This window comes from Haliotis rubra, unplaced genomic scaffold, assembly GCF_003918875.1.
Source record: "Haliotis rubra isolate DU_JTF1 unplaced genomic scaffold, ASM391887v1 Scf513, whole genome shotgun sequence".
Classification (NCBI taxonomy): Eukaryota; Metazoa; Mollusca; class Gastropoda; order Lepetellida; family Haliotidae; genus Haliotis; species Haliotis rubra.
Genome location: NW_025767206.1, coordinates 104,619 through 117,500, shown reverse-complemented (window position 1 = coordinate 117,500; position 12,882 = coordinate 104,619). Strand labels below are relative to the sequence as shown.

Sequence of the window (12,882 nt, the reverse complement as noted above, 5' to 3'; positions counted from 1 at the left end):
GTATGCAGCTGGAGGCAATATTTCATTTATAAATCGTGACCTGTCATACTGAGTACAATATAGAGATTTGTCGACGGACACTACTATTATACATCATATCATCAGGTACAAGCTCCTTACGCAACTAAGGTAGGTAACTCTGCTTAGCGAGTAAGACCATTTGGTCATCTATTCTTCCCAAGTATGCAGAAAGAAAACTATTATCAAAAACTATAATAACCCAAAGGTCAAATAATCAAAACCAGCAGATCCTTACGCAACTAAGGTAGGTAACTCTGCTTAGCGAATAAGGCCATTTGGTCATCTATTCTTAGCAAGTATGCCCAAAGAAACCTATTATCAAAAACTATAATAACCCAAAGGTCAAATAATCAAAACCAGCAGATCCTTACGCAACTAAGGTAGGTAACTCTGCTTAGCGAATAATGACATTTGGTCATCTATTCTTCCCAAGTATGCCCAAAGAAACCTATTATCAAAAACTATAATAACTCAAAGGTTAAATAATCAAAACCAGCAGATCCTTACGCAACTAAGTTAGGTAACTCTACATAGCGATGGTCCTCTATGCTTCCCGAGCATGCCAAAGGAAAACTATCATATGTCTCAAACATTTATCGATGCAAGATATTTTTAAACCCCATATTTATTTTCGTCCTTGTGATTTATCTGGTGAGGCACCCCCAAGTAGATAACTTATGACAAAAGGCCCCCTCCCGAGACGATATCATTGCAATGGTAAACATATAGCCGTCTGCTTGACTTGACAGAAAAGGCCGCAATGAAATCTTCATCACTATACTGTTTGGAAACAAGCTTACAAAGAAAACACCGCTGATATGAAGGAGATTTGTATAATGCTCAGATGACAAGCAAATCTAGATTTATGTCGTGTAGCGATGCGCGCCAGACTCGACGGGACTTTCCAGCTCACAATCCCATCACACATGTATTAGAGAAGCTTCCGCATGGCACTCACTCGTATTCCTACGCTCAATCATGTTACCTTGTCAGACTCAGGCTAATAAGATGTAGTCCCTTTTTTCTCGATATGATATGCTATTTTAGCTTAAATCTTTGTTGGAAAATCAGCGTTTGATAAATCGATGAAGCGGTTTGATGTTTTCGCGTAACCTTGTTTATGGATCACGAGTGGTTAGTCTGCAAACGAGGTAAATCTGAGATTATGTTTTTTTTGTGAAATTTGTTTGGGAGGTTGAAGAGACGGGCGTCATGTTTTGTAAAGAAGAATGAATTGTGATGTGAATGGAACTTTTAGATAAAACATCGGTGTAGGAACACCTGTCATTTACAAATATTGACAATTGTGAAATTTGTTTGGGAGGCTAAAGAGACAGGCGTTATGTTTTGTAAATATAAAATCAGTTGTGATGTCATTGGGAGTTTTAGATAAACATTCTTGTAGGAACACCCATCATTACAAACACACCCTACCCAACTCAGCTCGAAGGTTCCGTTAGATATTGATTTACATTGCAATGCCAATGTTTCAAACCCATAAAATCATTAAAAATAAACAGAATTAAATCTTATTGATCGAACGTGTTACATACTTTTTGAAGGAATTATATTCACTCGTTATTTATTTTTTGTATACCAGATTAAATCAGTTGATACCAGTTGGTGAGTTGTCTCTAATTCACAGGCGAGTCGTTCTCCTGTTTGTTTGTTGTTTAACGCCGCACTCAGCAATATTCCAGCTAAATGGCGGTGGTCTGTAAATTATCTAGTCTGGACCAGACAACCCAGTGACCAACAGCATGAGCAGCGATCTACACAGTTGGGAACCGATGACATGTGTCAACCAAGTCAGCAAACCTGACCACCCGATCCCGTTAGTCGCCTTTTACGACAAGCATGGGTTACTGAAGACCAATTCTAACCCGGATCTATACGGGTCCTCCTGATAGGAACACGTTCTTTAGCGTTGTCTTGAAATGAAATGAGTTTATGTGTAACACTTCAAATAACAAGGGGCGGTGGGGTAGTCTAGTGGTTAAAGCGTTTGCTCCTCACGAAGAAGACTCGGGTTCGATTTCCCAGATGTGTGAAGCCCATATCTGGCGTTCCCGCCGTGATATTGCTTGAAATCGGCTAAAAGCGGCGTAACACTAAACTCACTCACTCACTCACCAGATAGGGGCGATGGGGTTGCCTAGTGGTTAAAGTGTTTGCTCGTCACGCCGAAGACCCGGGTTCGAATCCCCACATGAGTACAATATGTGAAACCCATTTCTGGTGTCCCCCGCCGTGATATTGCTGGAATATTGTTAAAAGCGGCGTAAAACCAAACTCAGTCAGTCAGTCACTCACCAGATACCTCATACAAGATACAAGGATAAAACGTCCCCCGCGTTTCAGTTTTTATCGCCTGTCAAAGCAACCACACACCAGATTCACTTGATGACTTTTAACCATCCATTAATCAATAGTCCTAAATGTAAAAAAATATTCAATAGGAAGGCACAGCGACTGTGAAATAAGATATCACTAAATTGGTCTCCCCAACCAACTGACACAGGTGAAATATGTAATCATTAAAAAACAAAAATTACTTGGGAAACAAAAAACAACCAAATCAAAATATGGAGCGTAAAGACTCTTTTGTCGGGAATCTGAGGAACCTAGCAATTCATCATTGAGTACTTCCCTCTATAAACGAGGCCATCGGAAGTGAGTGAGTGTGGTTTTACGCCGTTTTAAAGCAATATACCAGCAATATCACGGCTGGGGACACCAGAAATAGGGCTTTAAACATTGTACCCATGTGGGGAATCGAACCCGGGTCTCCGGCGTGACGAGCGGACGGTTTAACCACTAGACTAACCCACCGCCGTCTTGGGTGAAGCTGGAAGCCATAACAGCCGTAGCTGGACCTGATGACGATGTCTGTGTCAGGTTCTGTTATGTACCATATTTTGTATTTATAACAGCGGCGTAAAACCGTACTCACTCAAAAGGATGGTACGTCAATGTACATAATTACGTTTCTTAGTCGTACATGATCCAATGCCCACGGGTTCGAATATCAGGCGATTTTTGGTTTTTCAGTACCGTACTTGCAAAGTCTTTTGACCAAAATGGTAAACGCCCCAAACTTATACTCCCACATCAAGCTGACGACCCGTGAAGATCCGGGTTAGAATTGATCTTCAGTAACCCATGCTTGCAAGAGGCGACTAACGGGATCGGATGGTCAGACTTGGTTGACACATGTCATCGGTTCCCAAATTGCGTAGATCGATGCTCATATGGTTGATCACTGGATTGTCTGGTCTAGACTCGATTATTTACAGACCGCCGCCATATAGCTGGAATATTGCTGAGTGCGGCGTAAAACTAAACTCACTCACTCACTTCAAGCTGAGACATCATTTCGGAATACTGTTCGAAATGAAATTTCAACCAAACTCGCACTCACACAACCGACATCACAATGAGCCTGTCCACAGCCGCAGGATCCCAATCAACTCCTCTGCAGCTTCAGAGTCGAAATGCACCGTAAATGTGTCATATAACTTTTGTTAAATCACTTTCTTAAAAGACACAAATAATAGCATTCATATTATGAGGTATTTTATAGCGCAATCCCTTGATTAAACTAATAACTGCAACGTGATCATAATGATGATTATTATGCGAAGAAGATGGCGCGCAAATAACGCAGCGCGCTGCACGGCATATACAGGGACGTATTACTGCAAATCTGTATCTTAATACCCATTTATGTTCTGGGTGGAAGAACTTTAAGTGAATTATGAATCTATTTAAGTCTGATAAATGCGATTTAAAAAAAAAAAATACCCAAGTTATGATGAAAAGAAAGATTGAGAATGTCCACTACGCTTCGTTGAAACCAATTATATTTTTTAAAACATATTTTTCAGTTGAGTCACGATTTGTCATACTTTCAGAACAATCTGTCAGATTTGTTCCAGAAGAACACCGCAATTCCTACATGGAGACATTTCGGTCAGAAAGATGGAAAAAAATGGTCATCTGTAGAAAGCTGATAACAGGTTTTGGGAAGGGGTTAGTGCTGTTTGACTGTAATCGCTTGTTGCAAAATAGAACACTTAAATGGCAGCAAGAGAAATGTAATAAACAATATTTTTATTGCAGATAACTCATTGGCAAAGTCCGCACATGCACGCATACTTTCCCGCCCTGAATTCCTTCCCGTCGTTGCTTGGCGACATGCTTGCTGACGCAATAGGATGCCTCGGTTTCACATGGGTATGTATGGATTTCCTTATAGAAGACTATTAATGACATTTTACTGTGGCAAACGTTTTACTGAGACCTTTTTCTTTTTTTCACAAGAACGAATTGGGGAGCTCCATGCGTAAAATATAGGCCATGAAGGGGACGAGTGTCTGTCACAGGACATGGGTGCTTCAGATATATTTTATAGGACCTGGGACAAGGAGAGCTCCATACCTGCAGAGTAGGACTTGGATGCTTTTTCGGGGCATCCATTTAGGTTGTATTATCCTCAGGGAGCGGAGACTGAAATTCCAACGCACACTGATCTATTTAAAGGGGAATACTTGAAAATTGCAATAGTGAGTAAGTGAGTGAGTGATTGAATTTAGCTTTACACCGCATATTCCAGCTATATGGCGGCGGCCGGTAAATAATCGGGTCTGGACCAGACAATCCAGTGATCAACAGCATGAGCATAGATCTACGCAATTGGGATACGATGACATGTGTCAACCAAGTCAGCCAGCCTGATGACCCGATCCCGTTAGTCGCCTCATACGACAAGCATGGGTTACTGAAGACCAATTCTAACCCGGATCCTGCAATAACTGACTGGGTTAAAGTCATCAGAAACATGTAGCTCAATTTGTAAAACAAAAGTGTTATTATTTATATTTTCATTGCGAAAACAGTTTCTGATATCTCAACTCCGCCCGTTATGCGTATTCCGGAAGCAAGTCCTTGGACACACGTGACCATTTACTCTCGTGACGTCATATGTGATTTAAGTTGGCCAATGTAATGTTACAGTGAAGGCTGCGCATCTATCCAAGTCAGATATTTTGGAAAAGCATTGCAGTTACGATTATGGAAATATCAGGAAGCAAATGGTATTTAACTACAGTAGACTAAGTTTATGGCAAACAAGCTCATAATGAACTGACGGATACAAAGAACTGTGTCGATCTCCTGCTGTGTGTTTTAGATTGAGTGAGTGGGCGAGTGAGTTTAGTTTTATGCCGCACTCAGCAATATTCCAGCTATATGGCGGCGGTCTGTAAATAATCGAGTCTGGACCAAACAATCCAGTGATCAACAGCATGAGCAGCGATCTACGCAATTGGGAACCAATGACATGTATCAACCAAGTCAGCAAGCCTGACCACCCGATCCCGTTAGTCGCCTCTTACGACAAGCATGGGTTACTGAAGATCAATTTAAGTAAGGAATAAACTCCGAAGACTCGCCAATATTCGGCCGTTAGGCCGAGGACCCACCCAGCCGCGCGAATATTGGCGAGTCTGAGGAGTTTATTGCGCTTAAACCTAAAATCATACATATTGGCGCCCTAGTTTCGTAACTCTTGCACCCGAACACAGCAATATTAATATTGGCGTCCTTCATCTGGGTAGCACGGTATGCACGATACACACGCTATGAATACGCTCTACTGTGCACGTGGCAGCGTATTTGAGGGGTACAAAACAAACGAAATATTTTACTGCATCCATTTCACCAGATGTTCTAATCATGTCAGGCGAATGGGGTTCTTAATGCGATGTCTTTGTCACTCAAAGTTAATACATTTTCCGAAGCAATTGATTGGAAGTATTTCGAGTGTCAATTTTGATATCACTCTGCAAGGAGACAGAAATCATGTAGATACAGTTGGGAATAGTTCTTCGGATGAGGAACTGCTGAACGGGAATTTGACCAAATGAATAGTTCAGCAGATGATGAACTGATGCTTGCTTCTCAGCAGATAGAAAAAGAAAGTGAACAAACAACTACCAGACGTTTTGGCAACTCTCTCTCAGTTTCTGAATATCAAAGCTTGGAAAATCTCGCAAAAAATAAAAATACAGAAAAGAAAAGCAGTGGGCAGTGCGGGTTTTCGATTCCTGGCAACGTGAACGGGATGGGTTTGAATCCCAGTTAGGCAGCAGATTATTAAGTATTTCTGATGAAGATCTGAATAGGACGCTGAGTGTTTGTCACAGCAGTAAGGAACCAAAGGAGTTTAGTTTTACGCCGCACTAAGAAATATTCCAGCTATATGGCGGCGGTCTGTAAATAATCGCGTCTGGACTTGACAATCCAGTGATCAACAGCATGAGCATCGATCTGCGTAATTGGGAACCGATGACATTTGTCAACCAAGTCAGCGAGCCTGACCACCCGATCACGTTAGTCGCCTCTTACAACAAGCATGGGTTACTGAAGGCCAATATACTAACCCGGACCTTCACGGGTAAGGAACGAAAAGGGAGGTCAACAAGGGCAACATGGTTCACGAGATTCTTATTTCGACGAGAGATTCTTGCGCCAAAGTGGTCGAGATGTTAACCTAACCACCGACTTTGCTTTTAGGGGTTTAAGAACCATTTTAGACGTTAAAATGTAATCACTGGCACAGTCTGTAATCACCGGCATCCGTAGAAGGCTAGGAAAGCTAAAGTCATAACACCACAGGAGGAGGATGCATTGAGGGAGTCTGGTATGACACCCCGGAGAAAATTGCTTGAAACCTCATTTTATTTGAATGGGCCGTTGTCTATATAGACTTGACCAAAAGTACATGTCATTGAGGTGAGTGAATAATATGGTCATTACTTAAAATTGAAAAAAAAATGAAATTCATATCTTTTAAAACAATAGTTTGTTTAAAAAAAACCACGACGACTACAGTGCAGCCTGTATGCAATGTATGTACAACTTGACTGCCGGCCAGTGGGTTATGATGACTGGGGAATCGAACCCGCGCCACAGGCACTTTAACCACTAGGCTACCTCACCGCCCATAGACGTAATTAATAAGTGAGGTAACCTAGTGGTTATAGTGCCTGCGGCGTGGGTTCGATTCCCCGCAAAGGCACAATGTGTAAAGCCCATGCGTTGTGTCCCCCGCCCGTTATACTGCTGCAATTCCAGTGCTAAAACTGTACACTTCGTTGTGGAACGTAATGATGCTAAAGTGACATTTGACAAGAAATAAATGGATGATAATTGTTTCTGTATTTCAGTAATGGGGGTATTACTGTTTGGATTCAGCGTTAGGACCGGGTCAGTAATAGGGCGCCAGTATTTGAAAGTGGGGCGCCAATACACGCGATAAAGTCGCCAATATACGAAGCTAGGTAGCCAATAAACGAAAGATACGGGCTTCCCATTCCATCCTTATTGGAGGGATATGATGTGTAATGGAGGCAATTTTAGATTTAAACCCGGATCTTCACGGGTAAAATGTGCATAACGAAATATGGTTACAACAAACTATTATTAGTGAGTGAGCTTTAGCAATGTTCCAGCAACATCACGGCGGGGGACACCAGAAATGGGCTTCACACATTGTACCCATGTGGGGAATCGAACCCAGGTCTTCGACGTGACGAGCGAACGCTTTAAAGTAACCACTAGGCTACCCCACCTCCCACTACCATCAGTGGTATCTTTGACTGTACGTGTTTTCTCAGGCATCCAGCCCCGCTTGTACCGAGCTCGAGACAATTGTGATGGACTGGCTAGGCAAGATGATAGAGCTACCTACCGATTTTCTTCACAGCAACGAACAGACCATGGGTGGCGGAGTGATACAGGTGAGAGCCTCACAGCCTTACACAGGAAGAACTTACGCTTGTTTACGCCACATTCGAACTATATTTTAAGTGAGTTCATTGAAACGTAAAACGTTTGGAGGAGTGCTTACATGTTGCAACGTTAATTGCTTTAGTGCAAAATAATGTCTTCGTGTGGTAATTATTGTTTGAAAAGGAGACGGAAACAGGATTTATTTAATCTTTCATTGTGAAAATTATCTTTAATTTTCCTTTAGTCTCCTGTTATTGAGTCGACTTTTTAAATTTAATTTGTAAGGGAAAGCTTCCTTCGTTCGTTTTAATATTACTTATATATAGTTCAAAAGCTGCAATTCGGAGTTGAATGTCAAACATTGAACTCAATTACCAGCTAGGCGAGAGCAGTATAAAAGCATTGCGTAACGATTTAAGTGAAATAAACCTTTTTGTAACAAATGTACTCATATTTCTTCTATAATCGTCTTCAGAAACATAATGTGTGCGAATTCTAGCAGCTCATCTTATCCAACAGGTTCAATTATTTTGTGCTGAGATAGGGACGTATCTGACAACGAGGGGAATGTTTATTTTGTTTGTTTTTTAACGCCGCACTCAGAAATATTCCAGCTGAATTGCGGCGGTCTGTAAATAATGAGCATCGATCTTCGCAATTGGGATACGATGACATGTGTCAACCAAGTCAGCCAGCCTGTCTATCCGATCCCGTTAGTCGCCTCTTACGACGAGCATGGGTTGCTGGAGATCAATTCTGACCCGGATCTTCACGGTTTTTGAGGAGAATGACAGCACGTGGTTGCTTTACATATCAGTGATGTAAGACTGGTACGCTTTTGAGTGAGGTGAGGTAGGTGAACTGGTTTGAGGTGAGAACAGGAGTGGCGTGGCGTGGCGAGGTGCGGTGCGGTACGGTGCGGTGCGGTGCGGTGAGGTGAGGAGGCGCGAGGCGTGGCGTGCAGGCGTGGCGAGGTGAGGTGAGGTGAGGTGGCGCGAGGTGAGGCGAGGTGAGGTTAGGTGGTCGAGGTGATGCGTGGTCAGGTGAGGTTAGGTTCGGTTCGGTGAGATAAGGTGATGTCAGGCGAGGTTCGGTGAGGTGGTTTGAGGTTCGGTTATGATCGGTGGTTTGAAGTGAGGTGATGTGATGTGAGTTGGTCTGAGGTGGTTTGAGGTTAAGTTAGGTGGTATGACGGGCCAGACGGAACCGAAGACGTTCCTCTCTCCCAAAAGACGCTCTGTTTACTGGACCAATAACACTGTCCACTAAAGTAAGATGCAAGCACATAACGTAATCATTAATAACATGGGGAAATTTTACTAATTGTGTTTTACAGATAACTATCATCTTCATCCTGCAGCGTTTCACTTCGTATTACATACAGTTATTTTATTCTAGACCACGGCAAGTGATGCGACATTTGTGTGTCTCCTCGCCGCGAGATCCGAAGCGATCCGAAAGTTCAACGAAGAGGGCTGGGATCCAGCTGAAATCAACGCAAGGCTCGTTGGATATTGTTCGGATCAGGTAGCCAGACTGTTTGATTGATATGGATGGGCAAATCACATGTACAGGATTACAAATAAACACAGCTATTTACCCGATACCTGTTTAAAACCTAGATTCAATATTGGTTGTGTTTATGTGTACACTTGGCGTAAATCCCGGAACAGTTATGATAAATATGTAAGTTAACAAAATAACTTCACAGAGAGTCCTTTTGATAATTTAGACTGAAAATAGCATTGTAAAGCAACACAAATGACTTGGAAATGTCAATCAGCCTAAGATCTACGAAAGATTTGTTTGTTTGTTGTATAAAGCCACTCAGCAATAGTTCAGCTATGTGGCGGCGATATGTAAATAATCAATCTTTGATAAAAAGACATTCCAATGATCAACATCATGAGCATCGATCCACGCAAATGGGATACGCTGACATGTGGCAACCAAGTCAGCGAGCCTGACCACCCGATCTCACGACAAACCTAGGTTGCTGAAGACCAGTTCTACCCGCACCTTCACGGGTGTCCACAAAAGAAGTTTGTTTCAGAGAAGACAAATATTGTTAGGTTAATTGGAACATAAATACAAAAATAGCTTTGTTAAAATTAGGTAGTCATTTAAATTCGTTTATTACCGCACAAGCGATCTACGCACTGAACGCGAGATTTATATTGTACAATGAGTTAGTGAGTGAGTTTATTTTTCACGCCGCTTTTAGCAATATTCCAGCAGTATCACTGCGGGGAACACCAGAAATGGGCTTCACAGATTGTACCCATGTGGGGAATCGAACCCGGGTCTTCGGCGTTACGAGCGAACGCTTTAACCACTGGGCTACCCCATCGCCCCATTGTCCAATGATGATGAATTTTATTCATAATCAGCGCAATGCTTCTGGGATTAATTTAGCAACTAATGTGTGGACTGCAGTTGATTTTGGATTAATGTACGTTGTCAAAGTTGTGTGTTTGCACTGAGGACTTTGCTCTAGGTAACAGCAATGCATTCCTTCCATTTTTCCTTTTAGGAAATGATATATTGCTCTCTGTGTGTAAGAACCAACGACTTCGTGAAGTTATATAGTCGTGAGAAGACTGAGTGAATATGGTTTTACGACGATTTTAGCAATACTCCAGTAACATCATGACAGGGAACACCAGAATTCGGCTTCACACATTGGATCCATGTTGAGCCCATGTACATCTGCCCCCTGTCTAAACAGAGCCGTGGATACTTTGATCTGTTTTATAGACGTCCGCCAAACCTTGCATGCAATCATAACGTTCAATCAGAGCGTAACCTGCACCAGTCGCGGATAGCGACAAAAAAAGCCTTGTGATTGAATTTCGATGGCGAAAAAAAAGCCTTGTGATTGAATTTGATATTTCTGTACCTAACCAGTCAGAAGTGAAGGTTTTCTGCGTAAGCTTTGCTTGAAATTGAATCCCTCAAATCAGCGTCGCGACTTCATTCATGGCATCCGGTGAAGACAAGATGGATGCCCGCTGGTTCAGAGTCCGCTCCAAACATGGAATAAACCCCCTCATCTATCAACTCATTGAGGGGCGACAGTCGATCGTGTTAAACTCATCGAAAAAAATGGCGATAGTCAAGACGGATGCAAAAAGTTCAATGGAAAAGAAAACACTGTTTTTTTCTGTTTTCAAAGTTATACGGAATGCTCAGTAATATTATTAAAATAATATAATAAATAAAATAACATTAAATAGGGGAATGGGATGTTTACGACTCCTAGACGTGGTGGAAACAGATGATGAAATTGCATTCCCAACTCCCTAGGGAACATACAAGAAAGTAAATATTACACATCAGAACACGTCTCAACAGCTGATGATGTTGTTGTTGATGATGATGATGATGATGACGATGATGATGATGATGGTGATCCATCAAGTGGCATTTCCAGCTCCTTTGGAAGTATGGAGAAAACTAAATACATGGAGAAAACCGGATTTGACAAATTCCACTGTACTACAAAAGTGTTACTTATTAAATCTTTTGATATTTGGTTTTCTGTTGTGAATGGGTACCCGATAGGAGGTGAAATGTACATGTATGCAAACCTTCCACTTAATTAAAGGATTACTAGGGGATAACATTGAATTTAATGTAATGTAAATGTAATACACATTTAAGTACATCGATCATCAAGGGAGACAATTTTCTACTTACAGGCACACTCTTCGGTGGAGAAGGCAGGTTTGATCGGTTTGGTGAAGATGAGGCTCTTGCCAAGTGATGACAACCTCAGTCTCCGGGGTGATGTTCTCCAAGAGGCAATCGACAGGGACAGAGACGAAGGATTAATCCCCTTCTTTGTAAGTACACATAGATGTGAGTTATCGATAGAGACGAAGGATTAATCCCCTTCTTTGTAAGTACACATAGATGTGAGTTATCGATAGAGACGAAGGATTATTCCCCTTCTTTGTAAGTACATAATAGATGTGAGTTATCGATAGAGACGAAGGATTATTCCCCTTCTTTGTAAGTACATAATAGATGTGAGTTATAGACAGAGACGAAGGATTAATCCCCTTCTTTGTAAGGTACATATAGATGTGAGATATCCACAGGTACAGAGACGAAAGATTAATCCCATTCTTTGAACGGCGGATCCAATTCTTTTAAGTACACAACAGACATCGAAGGGTCCTCCCTTTCTTTGTAAGTAATGTCATGAGACAACGATAGAAGAGCCCAGTCCTTTCTGAATGCTCATACTACCAACCACTGGTTTGTCAGACGCCATTATTTCGAGAACGCGACATGTCCTCATTGTCGAGCGCTGGTCTAAAACATCAACCGATTACATCAAGTGATGTTGAAAATTGTACAGCACCAGTAAGTTGTTTCTGTTTAATTGACTCCAGGTTGCTATATGTCATGTTGTTATGTGTTTCAGTTATGTGCAACATTGGGTACAACTGGCGCATGCGCATTCGACAATCTGAAAGAAGTTGGGCCCATATGTAAGTTCCAGTGACTTCGTGATTTAGTTACGAAAAAACGAATATTTTCTGTCTTGAAAAACAAGATCATTTTTGTAAATTTTGTGAACTAAACTGAAGTACAAAAGAAAGTACACATCGGTGCTTTTCATGGTATTATATAATTAGCTTGTGGATGCAATAGTGCCGATTGCCGAACTTTTAACACTTACGAAATGAACTTTAGGGGAATCCACAGTCCGAGTTTTGCCTGAAGCAACCCTATTCAAACTTTAACTCTGATAATTTACTTCTCCACGCGAGGACCTGAAATCCAATCCATAATAAATCGCATAAAGTGATATTTCTTATCAACCAATCAGCGTTAAGGCCTCTGAATTTTCGGTTAGCGTGAGCAAAGATTCTGATCAGCATATCCGCCTATGCATCTATGTTAGCGACCTTAAACAAGCAGTTCCGAATGCAAATAATAAAGCCCTGATGTAAACTTCTATATGTGATTTTAGGGTGCTGCTTGAGGACGGTCGTGTATATTTTTACCCTCATCTAACAGTTAGCTGATATGCCATGATTTGCCCTTTTCAAGAAC

General features: G+C 41.6%; 1 protein-coding gene across 1 annotated transcript in view; it reads left to right on the top strand.

The window, feature by feature from the left end:
* LOC124292334 (histidine decarboxylase-like) overlaps nt 1-12,882 on the top strand; it is a 111,835-nt gene that overhangs the window by 78,355 nt on the left and 20,598 nt on the right. The window contains exons 3-7 of the mRNA XM_046729417.1: nt 4,144-4,257; nt 7,701-7,823; nt 9,214-9,342; nt 11,517-11,660; nt 12,248-12,314. Of these exons, the coding sequence (XP_046585373.1) occupies nt 4,144-4,257; nt 7,701-7,823; nt 9,214-9,342; nt 11,517-11,660; nt 12,248-12,314 (577 nt within the window). The remainder of the gene's footprint in view (nt 1-4,143; nt 4,258-7,700; nt 7,824-9,213; nt 9,343-11,516; nt 11,661-12,247; nt 12,315-12,882) is intronic.